Below are 17,812 nucleotides of genomic sequence, written 5' to 3'. Positions count from 1 at the left end.
AGTTGAAAACAGCAGGTCCGGGACAAGGTAGCACATCCGGTGAACAGGTCAGGGTTCCCTAGCCGTAGGCAGAACAATTGAAACTGGAGCAGCAGCACGACCAGGTGGACTGGGGACAGCCAGGAGTCACCAGGCCAGGTAGTCCTGAGGCATGAACCTAGGGCTCAGGTCCTCCGGGAGGGGAGGGAGAGAGAATTAAAGGGAGCATACTTCAAATTCCGTTAAATTCTGTTCAAATAGAACTTTGTTCTCTTCGTTATGCTTGACGCGGTGCAAGTCCCATCTCTCCCATTTCCTCATTGGTTTTTAGGAGCATTTACCCACATGGGTGATTGAAAGATAAACCGAGGTTCACACTCCAGTCGGTGGTGGTGGAAATTAAAGTTGGTTGTTAACCACCATATAAAGTCCAAAGAAGAAGAAGCCTAAATAGGAGAGATTACTAGAAACAAACTCGGTTTACACTTTTATCTGTGGATTAATTCTCGGAGTAGAGGACCTTGTGCTTTTCAGGTAAAATAACAACCCAATGTTTGGCTTCCTCAGTGATTTTAACCCCGAACCGCTACTGATTAGCATAGACATGACATCATACAAAACACCTCCAAACAAGACACGGTATTAAGAACAAGATCAAACGAACATACACAATTCACCACGACAGTTTCTTGTAATTATTGCTTGCTATCTGGCCAACCATAACAACACACTGCCTTTTTGCCCCTTTGAAGCTCCTGCATCGTTTTCGTGACTTTGTTAACTCCTGCAGAGGACAGAATATTTCCAAATAATTCCCATAGAGATAGATAGAGGACTGTAGTGCCCGGAAACCTGTTTTAGCATGGGCCGCGCCATGGAGGACTTTCACCATTTTGAAGTAGTCAACTGGGTGGGACTTCCTATGGTTTAAGGAAGGATCACATGATTCCATCTGGGTCATCGGGAGGGATCAGTCAAAGACAGTACAGTTTGAAGATAGGCAGAAACTTATTCTCTCAATGACATCCCTGATCACGCTTTAAGGTGGTGTCATGGCGACGTTGGCTAAGCTCGTGCAGAAACACATAATTTGGATTTGATTTGAAAGGTCGTCTGGCGAAGGAACTGTGCAGGCCGTCAAATCAAAGGAACGCCTTCGATATGAAGTTGTTTTTGACAAAAATGTAAATGTGTGAGTTTGTCACTTTCATGAGGTTGGAGTAATAACATGTTCAACTACTTAAAACATTGGCTCAAGTTGAGGTTGTGCCTTTAGATTAAAAAAAAATAAAAATACTATAATAATGTTTAACTTCTTGTGAGCAAACATTCCATATCTGTAGGTGGCAGTAAATCGCCAACCATGGCTTTATACATGCTGAAACAACACACTCTAGGTGGAAGTACGCACCCTTTCAGTTTGTTTGCCAATACATAGAAGTAGTAGAATAAGAAAATTGACTAGGCCTACTTCAAAATGGAGATGGCCTCAATGGCGCTGCCCATGCTCTCACAAATGCCATGATGGATCAGATACAATGATGCGATGTCTATCTAAGTCTATGGGTATTCCTCTTGTTGGATCAGCTAAAAAGGAGGACTAGGAAACAATAATAAGAAAATACTCTTACTGTTTTTCAGACTTCCATAGTGTTTTTATTCTATTAATCACATAATACTGTAACTATCACATAATACTGTAATTTCAGAGATTGGTAAAATATTGATATGATTAAATAGTCGTTATTGTGACCGTGAACGCACCCCACACCCGAGTCCCCGACACTGACTAACTACATGACCCAAAATGCATTTCGAGAGGATTGCCGACACATTTACTTCTTCTCAAATGTATTTCCGACTTACCGTATTGCGATTTATTTACATGGCGATCACCTTGTCCTGAAAATGTTCAACAAGAAACCGCGAAGAAACTTCAGGCAAAGGAAAGGAAAATCGAGCGATGAAGATGAACACAAGAGCGGAGAGGATGATGGAAGTAAAACACAAGCTACCGCTTCTAGCATAAAGCCCGCCAAGTTGCCGCAGAATCGGGGGATCTCATGCAGTTCCAAGCGGGAGGCGATGTCACCCAAGTCGGACTCGAGTGGTGCTGAAGACGCGGTAGAATATGGTACTAGTGGGCTGTTCGTTGGCACTAGACCGCCTAACAGTAAAGAGGAAAAGGATGGACGGAAGAAGAAAGGAAACGTGCTCAGCTTCTCTAATGAGAAAGAAGGTAAACGTTTGACCTGTTTTGTTACGTAAACTCACAGTCCACAGACGTATTTCAAACGTCACTAACTGACGGTAAGGTGGGTGTTGTGTAAGAGTATCTGTAAACTGGCTTCCCCTCCTTGTGTCCTTAATTTGTACTGTCTGAAAAGTGAAAACACAGGACTGGTGGCGGCAGCAATATGGGACATTAATTGCATTTCCTATATATGAATTTTCTATCCTTCACCTGGCTAGTTCTCTAGTTCAGGTGGAGGAGAGGGGTGAATCTCTATTGTATTTCCTTGATTCCATGCATTGTCGCTTCTTGCCCCCTTCTCAAAACACATTGGAAGAGAAGATCAGAGGGGAGGGCATGAAGAATCAAGGAAATACAATTTAGATTCACCCGAGGTTTCAATAACTTGTTTGACAAGGACAGGAAGCCATTTCAGATGTATGGTGAACCCAATGTCTTGATTTAGAGAGACAATCAGTTGTGTTATTAAAAGTTGTTCTATCTCTTCCCATTTTGAAGGATCTGAGTTCAAACTAAAGAAATCGTCAGATAAAGCTGTGGTCTTCCAAGCCAGGAGAAAGGAGGCTTCCCCTGCAAAGACCTCCCGGCCTACTGGTGAGCACAACGTTGCCATTTTAATGCTGTAAAAACACACCACAGTTAAGGCTAGATGATTGATCAGTCTAACCATGTCTGTTTTGACCCCAGCCAGGAAAGATGTGACTGTGGTTGTGTCCCGGAAAGAGAGGTCCGGTAGCAATGTGTCCGGAGAAGAACTGTCATCAGAGAGTGACGGAGAGGGAGACGCCAAGTCAACCACATCCAGCTCTGCCTCCTCCATGTCCTCCACATCCTCCAAGTCCTCCACTCAGAAACAGAAACCAGGTCAGTCTCACAGATAGCTTGGGCTCCAAAGAAAAGGCTATAATTTATCCAATGCCAAAAATGTGCACCAGCAATCAGCCAAATGCTGGTGAAAATTCTGAATGGCTAGTAAGTTTTTTTTAAATCAGTCAGCCACACTGGCTGGTAGACGCAAAAGTTAGTTTCAGGACATGGACTATATCAAAGAACTCTGAAGAGTGAGTTTGTCTTAACCAGCCTGTAGCTACAACGGCCCCTTGCAGGGTAAGATAATCCACCCCTGGTCTACACAGAGACAGGCAGATAGGCAGCATTCTGAAGAGACAGTGTGTGTGTGTGTGTGTGTGTAGTGGTGATCCCAGATGCAAGAAGGATCCAGGCGGCCAGAAGGCAGCGTCAGGCGGCCAGAGCCCAGAAAGACTATATCTCCCTGGGGAGAGACGGGGAGTGCTCCCCCCGGACCCCAGACCAGGACCTGGAGGAACGCACTGACGAGGATTATGATGATGATGATGAGCCAGACGACCATGAACGCAGGATTGAGTTTGCCCCGCGGTCCAAAACCATCAGGGAGAGGATAGCAGAGAAGATGGGTGAGGAGGGAGTTGAGAGAATGGAAGATCTATTGTTTTGTTGTCTTGGTCAACAGTTTATTTTTTTATTCGTTTTAGTAATAAATAATAAACAGGCAGTTTTATAATCAAACCCCATAATGATGTATCTATGGCTTTGAGACAGTGTAGTGAGTTGTAGATGAATTTCACACCTCCTTTGACTGAGTGCTGAAATGTGTTCTCTTTGTTTTTAGTCCATGTTGTGTTGATACTTGAGGTAGTGACAGTCTGTCTTTCTCTCTGTATTTCTGTGTATGGCTCTGTCGCTCCATCCCTGCCGGTGTTGGTACAGGAGGTAGTGGTGCTAGTCAGTCTGACGACCAGGAGAGCGAGGACAACAACCTCTGGGAGGAGCAACAGATTGGAAAGGGAGTCAAGAGACACCCTGGGGAACAGGTAATATACTCACCCCTCTGTCTCACCTACCCACACACACACACACTTTCAGTTTCATTCCACCGCCTAACTCTGTCTGTCCCCCTAGAGTCCATCAGGCAGTGAGGGCAGTGGCTCTGTGAGGAGCAGTAGTAGTAGACGGAAACAGAGAGTCAACATCCCAGAGTGTCTGCCTCTCATCAGCCTCAGCGTGGTGAAGAAGAGGATCACTGGGAAGTCAGTTCATTCATCCTTCCATTGCCCTCTCAATACAATGTACCTCATGTACTCTAGCTGCAAAATAATGTTTGTCTAGTAAATCAAAGCTCCACCTTTTCTCCATTTCTCTTCTCCTCTCTCCCCTTCATCCTCCCACCATACCTCTCCTTCTTCCTCTCCTCCCCGTCTCCAGACTGTGTGATCTACGGGAGGTCCACAGGGCTCATGAGGCAGACCTGAGGAGGATGGAGGTGGACATGGACAGCTCTAGAACCTCTCTGGAGAACCTGGAGAGCTGTTCCTCCGACCGCCAGCTTCAGTTCTACCGGGCCACCAACGCCTACATTCAGAACCTGGTGGAATGTCTCAGAGAGAAGGTCAGAGAACAGAGGGATTCTGGGTAACAGGAAGTGTCTGTTGGCATGATCTGGTCTTTAAAATGACAAACAGAAGCACTGTGAGATATAATGTGAAAGTTTGTGATTGAGACAATGTTAAGGAGGGGTGATAATAAGAGTGATTGAGACAATGTTAAGGAGGGGTGATAATAAGAGTGATTGACTGATTAATTGATCATCTCTAGGTGGTAGAGATCAACAGTGTGGAAGTGGACATGCACACTCTTCTGTCTGACCAGGCGGAGGTACTGTTGTCACGGAGACGAGAGGCCATACGGCAGGAGTCATCTAGCCTACAGCAGCTCAGCTGTGAGTGTGTCTGTTTGTGTACTATGATTGTGTGGTCCTAGTCAGTGAAAAGGCAGAATGTTAACCATAGTACTCCTCCTCACACTCTCTTGATTGGTTTATTTTTTCTGATTAGCTGTAGTTGGGTGAATTTCTATACTTATTATCTCTCTCTCTCAATCTAGATGCCACTGATCCACAAAGTGAAGGAGACTCCGGGGAAAGCGGGAATGAAAAAACAAATAAGAGGTGAGTACTCCGTTTAGTACTTACACATCGCTTTAGCTGCTGTATTCACCAGTCACAATGTTATGAGGTCATTTCCACCACTGCGTCACAATGTTACGAGGTCATTTACACCACTGCGTAAGAATGTTACACGGTCATTTCCACCACTGCGTCACAATGTTACGCGGTCATTTCCACCACTGCGTCACAATGTTACGAGGTCATTTCCACCACTGCGTCACAATGTTACGCGGTCATTTCCACCACTGCGTCACAATGTTACGAGGTCATTTCCACCACTGCGTCACAATGTTACGCGGTCATTTCCACCACTGCGTCACAATGTTACGCGGTCATTTCCACCACTGCGTCACAATGTTACGCGGTCATTTCCACCACTGCGTCACAATGTTACGCGGTCATTTCCACCACTGCGTCACAATGTTACGCGGTCATTTCCACCACTGCGTCACAATGTTATGAGGTCATTTCCACCACTGCGTCACAATGTTATGAGGTCATTTCCACCACTGCGTCACAGTGTTACGAGGTCATTTCCACCACTGCGTCACAATGTTACGCGGTCATTTCCACCACTGCGTCACAATGTTACGAGGTCATTTCCACCACTGCGTCACGATGTTATGAGGTCATTTCCACCACTGCATCACAGTGTTACGAGGTCATTTCCACCGCTGTCACAATGTTACGAGGTCATTTCCACCACTGTCACAATGTTACGCGGTCATTTCCACCACTGCGTCACAATGTTACGAGGTCATTTCCACCACTGTCACAATGTTACGAGGTCATTTCCACCACTGCGTCACAATGTTACGCGGTCATTTCCACCACTGTCACAATGTTACGAGGTCATTTCCACCACTGCGTCACAATGTTACGCGGTCATTTCCACCACTGCGTCACAATGTTACGCGGTCATTTCCACCACTGCGTCACAATGTTACGGGGTCATTTACACCTACTGTTTGATCTGATCATCCAGTGAGTCAGGAGAGCCAGGTGAGGAAGACTATGGTAGCCTGATGGCCGACAGCGAACCTTCCCCTGAGGAAGAGGCAGAACTGCAGAGGGAGAGAGGTGAGAGGTGTAGCTGTCTTGGGCGAGGACATATGTCTTCCACTTAACAAACGTGTGTTGGTGACACCTTAATTTCAGCCTAGTATTTAATTCCCAAATGGGTGTCTGCAATAAAGGTTTTCTGCAATATTCAAAATATATCTATCTATCTAAAGATTTGCCATCCCATTCCTTAGAGTTTAGTGCTGCTCTCTAAACCGTAGAATAACAGCGTTTCCACTCTCCCATCTCTTTATCCCTCCTGTCTAATTCAGCGGAGATCCTGAGCAGGTCCCAGGATGTGTTCTGTGACGTGCAGGAGGACTTCTGGGAGGTGAAGAAGGTTCTGTCTCGCTTCAACGAGTGGAGAGTAGCCTTCTCCGAGTCCTACCACTCAGCCTACATCAGCCTCTGTCTGCCCAAACTACTCAACCCACTCATCAGACACCAACTTTTAGGCTGGAACCCCCTACAGGTACGGTACACACACACACACACACACACTGTACAAAATCCGTACTGGACGTCACACAGTTCATTCTTTGTGTTTATTTTGACGTACCTCTGTATTTGGTGTCATAATAATTCTCTGTGTGTATCAGGCTGCAGGAGAGGACTTTGAGGCTCTGCCGTGGTTCTCTGCTGTAGAGACGTTCTGTCACGGACTGGGTTACCAGGAGGCAGATCACACTGACAGGAAAACACTGCCTGCTATCATAGAGAAGACTCTCCTGCCCAAAATACAAGGTCACCATACACACATAGAGTACCAGTCAAAAGTTTGGACACTAATATTAAGGGTTTCTTTATTTTACATTGTAAAATAACAGTGAAGACATCAAAACTATGAAATAATACATGGAATCATGTAATTACCAAAAGTGTTAAGGAAATAAATACAAATATGTATTTTTTTTTATATATATACAGTGGGGAGAACAAGTATTTGATACACTGCCGATTTTGCAGGTTTTCCTACTTACAAAGCATGTAGAGGTCTGTAATTTTTATCATAGGTACACTTCAACTGTGAGAGACAGAATCTAAAACAAAAATCCAGAAAATCACATTGTATGATTTTTAAGTAATTAATTTGCATTTTATTGCATGACATAAGTATTTGATACATCAGAAAAGCAGAACTTAATATTTGGTACAGAAACCTTTGTTTGCAATTACAGAGATCATACGTTTCCTGTAGTTCTTGACTAGGTTTGCACACACTGCAGCAGGGATTTTGGCCCACTCCTCCCTACAGATCTTCTCCAGATCCTTCAGGTTTCGGGGCTGTCGCTGGGCAATACGGACTTTCAGCTCCCTCCAAAGATTTTCTATTGGGTTCAGGTCTGGAGACTGGCTAGGCCACTCCAGGACCTTGAGATGCTTCTTACGGAGCCACTCCTTAGTTGCCATGGCTGTGTGCTTCGTGTCGTTGTCATGCTGGAAGACCCAGCCACGACCCATCTTCAATGCTCTTACTGAGGGAAGGAGGTTGTTGGCCAAGATCTCGCGATACATGGCCCCATCCATCCTCCCCTCAATACGGTGCAGTCGTCCTGTCCCCTTTGCAGAAAAGCATCCCCAAAGAATGATGTTTCCACCTCCATGCTTCACGGTTGGGATGGTGTTCTTGGGGTTGTACTCATACTTCTTCTTCCTCCAAACATGGCGAGTGGAGTTAGACCAAAAAGCTCTATTTTTGTCTCATCAGACCACATGACCTTCTCCCATTCCTCCTCTGGATCATCCAGATGGTCATTGGCAAACTTCAGACAGGCCTGGACATGCACTGGCTTAAGCAGGGGGACCTTGCGTGCGCTGCAGGATTTTAATCCATGACGGCGTAGTGTGTTACTAATGGTTTTCTTTGAGACTGTGGTCCCAGCTCTCTTCAGGTCATTGACCAGGTCCTGCCGTGTAGTTCTGGGCTGATCCCTCACCTTCCTCATGATCATTGATGCCCCACGAGGTGAAATCTTGCATGGAGCCCCAGACCGAGGGTGATTGACCGTCATCTTGAACTTCTTCCATTTTCTAATAATTGCGCCAACAGTTGTTTCCTTCTCACCAAGCTGCTTGCCTATTGTCCTGTAGCCCATCCCAGCCTTGTGCAGGTCTACAATTTTATCCCTGATGTCCTTACACAGCTCTCTGGTCTTGGCCATTGTGGAGAGGTTGGAATCTGTTTGATTGAGTGTGTGGACAGGTGTCTTTTATACAGGTAACGAGATCAAACAGGTGCAGTTAATACAGGTAATGAGTGGAGAACAGGAGGGCTTCTTAAAGAAAAACTAACAGGTCTGTGAGAGCCGGAATTCTTACTGGTTGGTAGGTGATCAAATACTTATGTCATGCAATAAAATGCAAATTAATTATTTAAAAATCATACAATGTGATTTTCTGGATTTTTGTTTTAGATTCCGTCTCTCACAGTTGAAGTGTACCTATGATAAAAATTACAGACCTCTACATGCTTTGTAAGTAGGAAAACCTGCAAAATTGGCAGTGTATCAAATACTTGTTCTCCCCACTGTATATATATATATATATATATATATATATATATATATATATATATATATAAAAAAAATACATTCTTCAAAGGAGCCACCCTTTGCCTTGATGACAGCTTTGCACACTCTTTCAACCAGCTTCATCTGGAATTCTTTTCCAATAGTCTTGAAGTTGTTCCCACATATGCTGAGCACTTGTCTGCTTTTCCTTCACTCTCCACTCGTTGAAGCGTGGCTTCTTTGAAAAATGTAAAATATATTTTGATTTGTTTACTACATGATTCCATATGTGTTATTTCATCATTTTGATGTCTTCACTATTATTCTACAATGTAGACAATAGTAGAAGTGAAAACCCTGTATGTGTGTGTGTATACTTAACTCAATACTGATGTGTAACGCACTCCCTTTATCAATGTTGTCATGACTGGGCCTGTGATTTTACAGAGGATTGTCTCACTTTAATCTGCATCCCTCCTTCCAGGTTTTGTGGAGTTGGTGTGGGACCCTCTGTCCAGCCGTCAGTCTCTGTGTCTGTCTGAGCTGTGTCGCAGACTGCAGGATGACTACGCTCTGTTTGAGGGAGAGCAGAGCAAACCGGTCAAGGTAACAGTTAATATTGCATCTACAGTGCAGAGCCCGGGTCTAGCAACAACACTCCCAGCCAGTCACATATGCAACTCCCCACTGGAGACAGTCCGTCTCCCCCTCTGTTTCCAATGCAGGTTGACGTTTTATTGTCATGAATCTTGTCCTGGAGGCAGAACTGAGCGACTTTGTCTTATATAGGCCAGCTGCAGAATTGGCTATATTGTAAAAAAAAAAAGTCATAATTTAAGGTTAGGTTTTAGGGTTAGCAGTGTGGTTAAGGTAAAGTTTATAATCAGATTTTATGACATTGTGTCTGTGCCAGCTAGTGACCACTGCAGAGCTGCCTCCAGAACAACATTCATGACGAAAAACGCTAACCTGCATTTCAAACAGTTTATAAAGTGTACCTTTAAAAAACTAAAATACTAATACAGTGAATTCAGGAAGTATTGAGACCCCTTGACTTTTTCTACATTTTGTTACGTTACAGCCTTAATCTAAAATGGATAAAATAATTTTTCCCCCCTCATCAATCTACACACAATACAACATAATGACAAAGCAAGCTCTGTCATGTTGGATGGGAAGCGTTGCTGCACAGCTATTTTCAGGTCTCTCCAGAGATGTTTCGATTGGGTTCAAGTCCGGGCTCTGGCTGGGCCACTCCAAGGACATTCAGAGACTTGTCCTGAAGCCACTCCTGTGTTGTCTTGGCTGTGTACTTAGGGTCGTTGTCCTGCTTGATGGTGAACCGTCACCCCAGTCTGAGGTCCTGAGCGCTCTGGAGCAAGTTTCCATAAAGGATCTCTCTGTACTTTGCTTCGTTCATCTTTGCAACAATCCTGACTGTTCTCCCAGTCCCTGCCGCTGTAAAACATCCCCAAAGCATGATGCTACCAACACCATGCTACACCGTAGGGATGGTGCCAGGTTTCATCCAGATGTGACGCTTGGGAATTCAGGCCAAAGAGTTCAGTCTTGGTTTCATCAGACCAGAGAATATTGTTTCTCATGGTCTGAGAGTTCTTTAGGTGCCTTTTGACAAACTCCAAGTGGGCTGTCATGTGCCTTTTACTGAGGAGTGGCTTCCGTCTGGCCACTCTACCATAAAAGCCTGATTGATAGAGTGCTGCAGAGATAGTTGTTATTCTGGAAGGTTCTCCTATCTCCATAAAGGAACTCTGGAGCTCTGTCAGAGTAACCATCGGGTTCTTGGTCACCTCCCTGACCAAGGCTCTTCTCCCCCGATTGCTCAGTTTGGCCGAGTGGCTAGCTCTAGGAAGAGAATTGGTGGTTCCAAACTTCTTCCTTTCTTCCAGAATGATGGAGGCCACTGTTGTCTTGGGGACCTTAAATAATGCAGATATTTTTTGGTACCCTGCCCCAGATCTGTACCTCGACACAATCCTGTCTCGGAGCTCTACAGACAATTTCTTCGTCCTCGTGGCTTGGTTTTTCTTCTGATATGCACTGTCAACTGTGGGACCTTATATAGACAGGTGTGTGTGTGCCTTTACAAATCATGTCCAATCAATTGAATTTACCACAGGTGGACTCCAATCAAGTGGTAGAAACATCTCATGGATGATCAATGGAAACAGGATGCACCTGAGCTCAATTTCGAGTCTGATCGCAAAGGGTCTGAATATTTATGTATATAAGGTATTTCTGTTTTGAATTTGTTATAAATTTGCAAACATTTCTTAACCTGTTTTCACTTTGTCGTTATGGGGTATTGTGTGTAGATTGTGGTCCCGTGGTCCCGTGTGGCTCAGTTGGTAGAGCATGGCGCTTGCAACGCCAGGGTTGTGGGTTCATTCCCCACGGGGGGACCAGGATGAATATGTATGAACTTTCCAATTTGTAAGTCGCTCTGGATAAGAGCGTCCGCTAAATGACTTAAATGTAAATGTAGATTGATGAGGATTTATTTTATTTGTTTAATCCATTTTAGAGAAGGCTGTGACGTAACAAAATGTGGAAAGTCAAGGGGTCTGAATACTTTCTGAAGGCACTGTATATATACAGTACCAGTCAAGTTTGGACACACCTACTCATTCAAGGGTTTTTCTTTATTTTTTACTATTGTCTACATTGTAGAATTATAGTGAAGACATCAAAACTAATGAAATAACACATATGGAATCATGTAGTAATCAAATAAGTGTTGAACAAATCAAAATATATTTGAAACTCTTCAAAGTAGCCACCCTTTGTCTTGATGACAGCTTTGCTTTGGGAACCACTGCCCTAGTCAAGGTTCTAGTCACAAAGAATGCCAGCCAGAAAGTTGACTGGCTGTAGTCCCCGAATTGGAGAGAAACCTAACCTACTTCTTGTGAGTGTGTCAGAATGTAAATAAGTCTCGTTCCCTCTGTCCGTCCCTGTCCTGTGTTTTCATTCGGTCCTGTCCCCTGCCAGGCATTTGTTGAAGCAGTGATTGGTAGATTGAGGAGTTCCGTGGATGATGACATCTTCATCCCTCTGTACCCTAAGAAGTGAGTGAATCCACCCAGGGTTGTCTCAATGTGATTCTTTAAGTGGTTCATCTAGCTAGACCAAGGCACTCCAACCATGTTCCTGGAGAACTATCCTCCTGTACGTTTTCGCTCTAACCCCAGTTGTGATCAATTGATCAACCAGCTAATTATTAGAATCATGTGCGCTAAATTAGAGTTGGAGCGAACAGTTACAGGATGGTAACTCTCCAGGAACAGGGTTGGAGAGCTCTCAGCTAGACATTTCACACTGGTACATGTGTTTATACCAAGCTTGTCATAACGTAGCTTACTTGACCATAACTGGCAGGTGTTTTGACAGGTTTTTAGATGACAAGTCCTCTCCACAGAGGAGGTTCAGAGACCAGCAGTTCTGGACAGCTGTGAAGGTACGTAAAAACACAAAGTCTTTTTTTCGATGGTGTGCTTCCCATGAGTGGATGGTGTACTGTAGTGACCGTGTGGCTCAGTTAGCCCACTACAACTTCCCACTACAAATGCTAACTCCCGTTCGTATAAACTGGTAGCATAGCTAACATACAGAAATCGGTGGTGGTAGTCGGTCATTTTTAACTGCAATGCATTTGATTGGTGACAATGACATGGATTATCCACATGTCATTATCCATTATCCATAAGCATTATACTAAGATGTTTACCTCAACATCGTGTGAAATGCACATATCAAAAATATAGAAAAAAATTAATTAGGAGATAACAATTTCTACCAATAGTTAAGTGACGAGATAGACAGAGCTTTGTGTGCTGGTTATTGCTGCTACAGTGCATTCGGAAAGTATTCAGACCCACATTTTTTTACGTTACCGCCTTATTCTAAAATGTATTAAATTTTTTCCCCTCATTAATCTGCACACAACACCTCATAATGACAAAGCGAAAACCGGTTTCTAGAAAGATTTTGGAAAAAAAGAAGAAAAAAAGCAAATGGCTTCCCGACTGGTGCAGCGGTCTAAGGCACTGCATCGCAGTGCTAGAGGCATCACTACACACCTAGTTCGATCCCGGGCTTTATCATAACCTGAATGCCAAACATCACGTCTGGAGGACAGCTGGCCCAATCCCTACGGTGAAGCATGTGTTGGCAGCATCATGCTGTGGGGATGTTCTTCAGCGGCAGGTACTGGGAGACTAGTCAGCCTATAGGGAGGAGGTCAGGGACCTGGCAGTGTGGTGCCAGGACAACAACCTCCCCTTTTGTCTTGCTCAATGTGAGCAAGACAAAGGAGCTGATCGTGGACTACAGGAAAAGGAGGGGACGAACATGCCGCCATTCACATTGACGGGGCTGTAGTGGAGCGGGTCGAGAGTTAAGTTCCTTGGTGCCCACATCACCAACAAACTCTCATGGTCCAAACACACCAAGACAGTCCTAAAGAGGGCACGACAATGCCTTTTCCCCCTCAGGAGACTAAAAGAATTTGGCAATGGTCCCCAGATCCTCAAATAGTTATACAGCAGCACCATCGAGAGCATCCTGACCGGTTGCATCACTACCTGGTACGGCAACTGCTCGGCATCCGACCGTGAAGCACTACACGGGGTATTGTGTACGGCCCAGTACATCCCTGGGACCAGGCTTCCTACCATCCAGGACCTATATACTAGGCGGTGTCAAGAGGAAGACCCTAAAAATTGTCAAAGACTCCAGTCACCCTAGTCAGACTGTTTTCTCTGCTACCGCACAGCAAGTGGTACCGGAGCGCCAAGTCTAGTTCCAAAAGGCTACTTAACAGCTTCTACCCCCAAGTCACAAGACTCCTGACCAGCTAATCGAATGGCCACCTGGACTATTTACATTGACCCCCACCCCCCCTTGTTTCTACACTGCTGCTACTCGCTGTTTATTATCTATGCATAGTCACTTTACCCCTACCTACATGTACAAATTACCTCAACTAACCTGCACATTGACTCGGTACCCCGTTTATACAGTCTATTATTTTTTACTTTAATTTATTTACTAGATATTTTCTTCACTCTTTCTTGAACTAAATTGTTGTTTAAGGGCTTGTAAGGAAACATTTCACTGTAATGTCTACTACACCTGTTGTATTCGGCACATGTGACCAAATAAAATTTGATTTGATTGTCTCTCTTGCTATTTCTGTAACATCCAATGCATTGCTTTTAGTGTCGTTTTGTCTCTTGTGCATCAGCTCCTAGGTAACGTAGGCCAGTGGGATGGGTTGATACCTGAACATGTTCTGATGGAGCTAATGTTGGACAAACTCCTGAACCGCTACCTGATGTTGACGCTACTTAACGAGACCCACTCGCATGACTCTGTCCACACATGTAAAAAGGTTTGTAGGTGAATCGCATGTGTGTCTAATGTTAATGTATTGTCTATGGAGGTTTCAAGTTGTTTGCTTGGGGAATAATTGCTCTGCTGTCTTTTGAGATAACTCAGTTTAGTGGTGTCATTTTCAAGTTTTTCTCAAATTAACTAAGATTTCCCTCACGCTCTTTCTCTCTGAGCAGGTTGCGGTGTGTTTTCCTAAGTCCTGGTTTAAAGACTTGAGCTCCTGTCCCTCTCAGCTGAAGTCCTTCAGTGACCACCTCCTCCAGACTGCCCATTCAGTCTGCAAACAGCAGCCTGACCACCCCAACACACGGTAACACTGCCTGTCTACCTCAAATGTACTTTTAGGATTTAGGCAGATTAATGTACCATGGTGAAGGTAGTGTTTTGATGTTAATGTATGTAATGTGGTTTCTGTAGGGCTGTGGTGAGCGATGTGCTGACTGTTTTGGGAAGCATCCAGGCCTGGGACAAGGTAGAGACGATATCGGACAAATACCATTACCAAGACCTGGTGGACACACTCAACCTGTCCTAGTGTGTCCTACTGTGTCAACCATACATCATGTAATATCTGTTGTAATTGTGTGTATTACACAACTTTATTTGTACGTTTTTTTTATAAATAAATCAATATTTGAGCTCTGTCAACGGATGTTTGGTCCAGTTGCTCTCCAAACTGTTTTATTTTTGCTTCTGTCTTATCTCATAAGAAAAAGGTTGAGTGTTTGTAGCTTCATCCCCAGGGCTAAAAAGGCATCCTTCCTTCCTTCCATCCATCCTTCATCCCCAGGGCTAAAAAGGCATCCATCCTTCCATCCATCCTTCATCCCCAGGGCTAAAAGGCATCCTTCCTTCCTTCCATCCATCCTTCATCCCCAGGGCTAAAAAGGCATCCATCCTTCCATCCATCCTTCATCCCCAGGGCTAAAAAGGCATCCTTCCTTCCATCCATCCTTCATCCCCAGTGCTAAAAAGGCATCCTTCCTTCCTTCCATCCATCCTTCATCCCCAGGGCTAAAAAGGCATCCTTCCTTCCATCCATCCTTCATCCCCAGGGCTAAAAAGGCATCCTTCCATCTATCCTTCATCCCCAGGGCTAAAAAGGCATCCATCCTTCCTCCCAGGGCTAAAAAGGCATCCATCCTTCCATCCTTCCTCCCAGGGCTAAAAGGGCATCCATCCTTCCTTCCAGGGCTAAAAAGGCATCCATCCTTCCTCCCAGGGCTAAAAAGGCATCCATCCTTCCTCCCAGGGCTAAAAAGGCATCCTTCCTTCCATCCTTCCTTCCATCCTTCCTCCCAGGGCTAAAAAGGCATCCTTCCTTCCATCCTTCCTTCCAGGGCTAAAAAGGCATCCATCCTTCCTCCCAGGGCTAAAAAGGCATCCATCCTTCCTTCCATCCTTCCTCCCAGGGCTAAAAAGGCATCCATCCTTCCTCCCAGGGCTAAAAAGGCATCCTTCCTTCCATCCTTCCTTCCAGGGCTAAAAAGGCATCCATCCTTCCTCCCAGGGCTAAAAAGGCATCCATCCTTCCTCCCAGGGCTAAAAAGGCATCCATCCTTCCTTCCTTCCATCCTTCCTCCCAGGGCTAAAAAGGCATCCATCCTTCCTCCCAGGGCTAAAAAGGCATCCATCCTTCCTTCCTTCCATCCTTCCTCCCAGGGCTAAAAAGGCATCCATCCTTCCCTGTAAAAATGTGTTGAATGGGTGTTTTGTGTGTAGAGGAGGAGCAAACAAATAATTGTAAAGTATGTAATGGCAGTGTTTTAATTAATTTTTTAATTGATGTACGCAAAATGTATCAAGGATCAATTACAATGGGAACCATTAGCAGACGCATGTTTTCACTACGATCTCTTTAGGCTGGTAACACCCACCGATGGTCTCCATGGAAACGTCGTCCACCACGCTGAAGGGGGAAAGTAACGCTAACGTTAGTTCTCTGACCTTGACAAGTCATACTATACAATCTGACAAAATTGGTTATTATGAACCAATTTCAGAATTTGATAAATGACTGTCTTATCGATACAAAACACGTGGAAAGCGCTGTCATTCTGGTTGCCAAGACTGCAGCAGTAACTGCCGCGTCTGCAAGGTTTCAGGCAAGTTCTTCATGTCGCTTTTGTTGTAAAATGTAAAAAATAATAACATTCAGACATCGCTTGTTGACATCCAAGTCAAAGCCCACTTCACAGGCCACCCCATTGTGTAGCAACTACTTATCTTCCAATACCTCAAATTGGAAGAAGTATTGTGGTGCAATATATTACTTTTCAGAATTCATGATTTTCCATATATGGGGTTGAGGCAGCTGGATGGATCAAAGCAATGGGGAAGTGGATTCATCTTGAAGCCTAAAAACCATCTGTCTCCGATCAGATTAATTATGTTACCCTTCATACTCTAACTTTACAGGTTCTTCCCACACAAGCCCAGATTTTCATAGACTCTTTCAAGCACATGACATCGACCAGAGAGCGGGGCTTCTACTTCCAAGACAAAGCATACACCTGCGTCCGAGCTGACAGGAACTCCATCTACTGCAAATGTGTCAGTAGGCTCATCACAATTTATGAACATACGTGTATTATTGTCTCCAGTTTTCCAGCTGTGGTTCTGCAGTTTAATGCAGCTATACTGCACTGTACTTGTTTGTTGTTGAAAGGGTATGTCTGGTCTGATGGATATTTTTCTTTAACAGGGAACACATGGCTTGATTCTTGTGAAGACTGCTCTGTACATTATAGTGGCCACATACAACGACAGCATGTATCCTAGCGTGTGTGTGGAGGCCGTCGAGAAACTAGGTAGGGGGATGTTGGTGCTTCTAACAGCATACAAGCTTCAACAGCTTTCAACTGCAGGTTTTAAAGGTGATTGATTATTGACTGTGTATTATTTACAAATCAGATATAAGGGATATTTGTTTTATGTGTTTGACTAATATGTAATATCATGAGCTATATGCGTTTCAGCTGTGTACCTCAAGGATAAGGGGAAATGAAGCACGAACTGAGGAGGAGCAGCATTCTGATGGATGAAACTGATGAAGTGGACTGGTCAAAAACAGTTGCCTACAGGTCCATGTTAGGCCACCTGCTAAGGAGGACAAACATGTTTAGGAGAAAGTCAGTGTTCGTTTGTTTTCTTTCTATGAACTTGCCCCTGTCCCCTCTCACAGTATACAGGTTTAACCACTAGGTGGTAGTAAATAGTAATTAACCCAGCTATGTGGTCCAAGAACAGATTTGAGTGCAGAGAACCTCTTAGAACAGGGATTATGACCAACCAATGTCAATGAGATGCTGTAGTTCCAGCCCTGCTCTATCACATCTGATTCTACTCCTCAGCAGACAGACAGGGGCTTCGTGGCTAAAGGCCTTTTAAAACTGTCTGTGTTCATCGCAGACGTTCTGTTCAAATGCTTCAATTACTCTCCACCCCCTCTGGTGATAACATGACTAACCTAGCTACACACTCGCACGTACACATATGCGCATGAACACACACACACACCCTGACGTAGCCTTGATGAGTGTTTCAGACCTGAAGCTGTGTAAATTAATTTCCTCATGTGAACAAATAAAGGAAATCTGTAACTGA

General features: G+C 44.4%; 2 protein-coding genes across 5 annotated transcripts; both read left to right on the top strand.

The window, feature by feature from the left end:
- The first annotated feature begins 1,821 nt into the window (after nt 1-1,821).
- gcfc2 (GC-rich sequence DNA-binding factor 2) lies at nt 1,822-14,854 on the top strand. Of its 3 annotated transcripts, none has more exons than XM_071382269.1 (18): nt 1,822-2,218; nt 2,732-2,827; nt 2,921-3,097; nt 3,427-3,669; nt 3,983-4,086; nt 4,175-4,302; nt 4,478-4,661; nt 4,868-4,991; nt 5,156-5,219; nt 6,205-6,299; nt 6,554-6,753; nt 6,881-7,025; nt 9,276-9,397; nt 11,804-11,880; nt 12,191-12,269; nt 14,058-14,204; nt 14,383-14,516; nt 14,624-14,854. In XM_071382269.1, the coding sequence occupies exons 1-18, from the start codon at nt 1,888-1,890 to the stop codon at nt 14,739-14,741; spliced, it is 2,568 nt and encodes an 855-aa protein (XP_071238370.1). In that variant the 5' UTR covers nt 1,822-1,887; the 3' UTR covers nt 14,742-14,854. The 3 variants fall into 3 exon arrangements, with proteins under 3 accessions (XP_071238370.1, XP_071238373.1, XP_071238372.1); XM_071382271.1 differs by having other exon boundaries at nt 1,823-2,218; nt 12,203-12,269; XM_071382272.1 differs by lacking the exons at nt 11,804-11,880; nt 12,191-12,269.
- A 1,235-nt stretch (nt 14,855-16,089) lies between these two features.
- Nucleotides 16,090-17,812, top strand: pfn4 (profilin family member 4). 2 transcript variants are annotated; one of them, XM_071382273.1, is made up of 4 exons: nt 16,090-16,311; nt 16,625-16,759; nt 16,911-17,082; nt 17,185-17,812. In XM_071382273.1, exons 1-4 carry the CDS (start codon nt 16,195-16,197, stop codon nt 17,211-17,213), a joined length of 453 nt encoding a protein of 150 aa, XP_071238374.1. In that variant the 5' UTR covers nt 16,090-16,194; the 3' UTR covers nt 17,214-17,812. The 2 variants fall into 2 exon arrangements, with proteins under 2 accessions (XP_071238374.1, XP_071238375.1); XM_071382274.1 differs by having other exon boundaries at nt 16,911-17,016; nt 17,185-17,341.

The sequence above is a fragment of the Salvelinus alpinus genome, chromosome 34, assembly GCF_045679555.1.
Source record: "Salvelinus alpinus chromosome 34, SLU_Salpinus.1, whole genome shotgun sequence".
Taxonomy (NCBI): domain Eukaryota; kingdom Metazoa; phylum Chordata; class Actinopteri; order Salmoniformes; family Salmonidae; genus Salvelinus; species Salvelinus alpinus.
This window is presented reverse-complemented; position numbering and strand designations above follow the sequence as displayed.

Coding starts and splice junctions, on each gene's coding strand:
- gcfc2 (XM_071382269.1), top strand. CDS start 1,888: ATGTTCAACAAGAAACCGCGAAGAAACTTCAGGCAAAGGAAAGGAAAA. Junction 5,220..6,204: donor AATGAAAAAACAAATAAGAG/GTGAGTACTCCG, acceptor CTGATCATCCAG/TGAGTCAGGAGAGCCAGGTG. Junction 6,754..6,880: donor TAGGCTGGAACCCCCTACAG/GTACGGTACACA, acceptor TGTGTGTATCAG/GCTGCAGGAGAGGACTTTGA.
- pfn4 (XM_071382273.1), top strand. CDS start 16,195: ATGAACCAATTTCAGAATTTGATAAATGACTGTCTTATCGATACAAAA. Junction 16,312..16,624: donor CCGCGTCTGCAAGGTTTCAG/GCAAGTTCTTCA, acceptor CTAACTTTACAG/GTTCTTCCCACACAAGCCCA. Junction 16,760..16,910: donor ACTCCATCTACTGCAAATGT/GTCAGTAGGCTC, acceptor TTTCTTTAACAG/GGAACACATGGCTTGATTCT.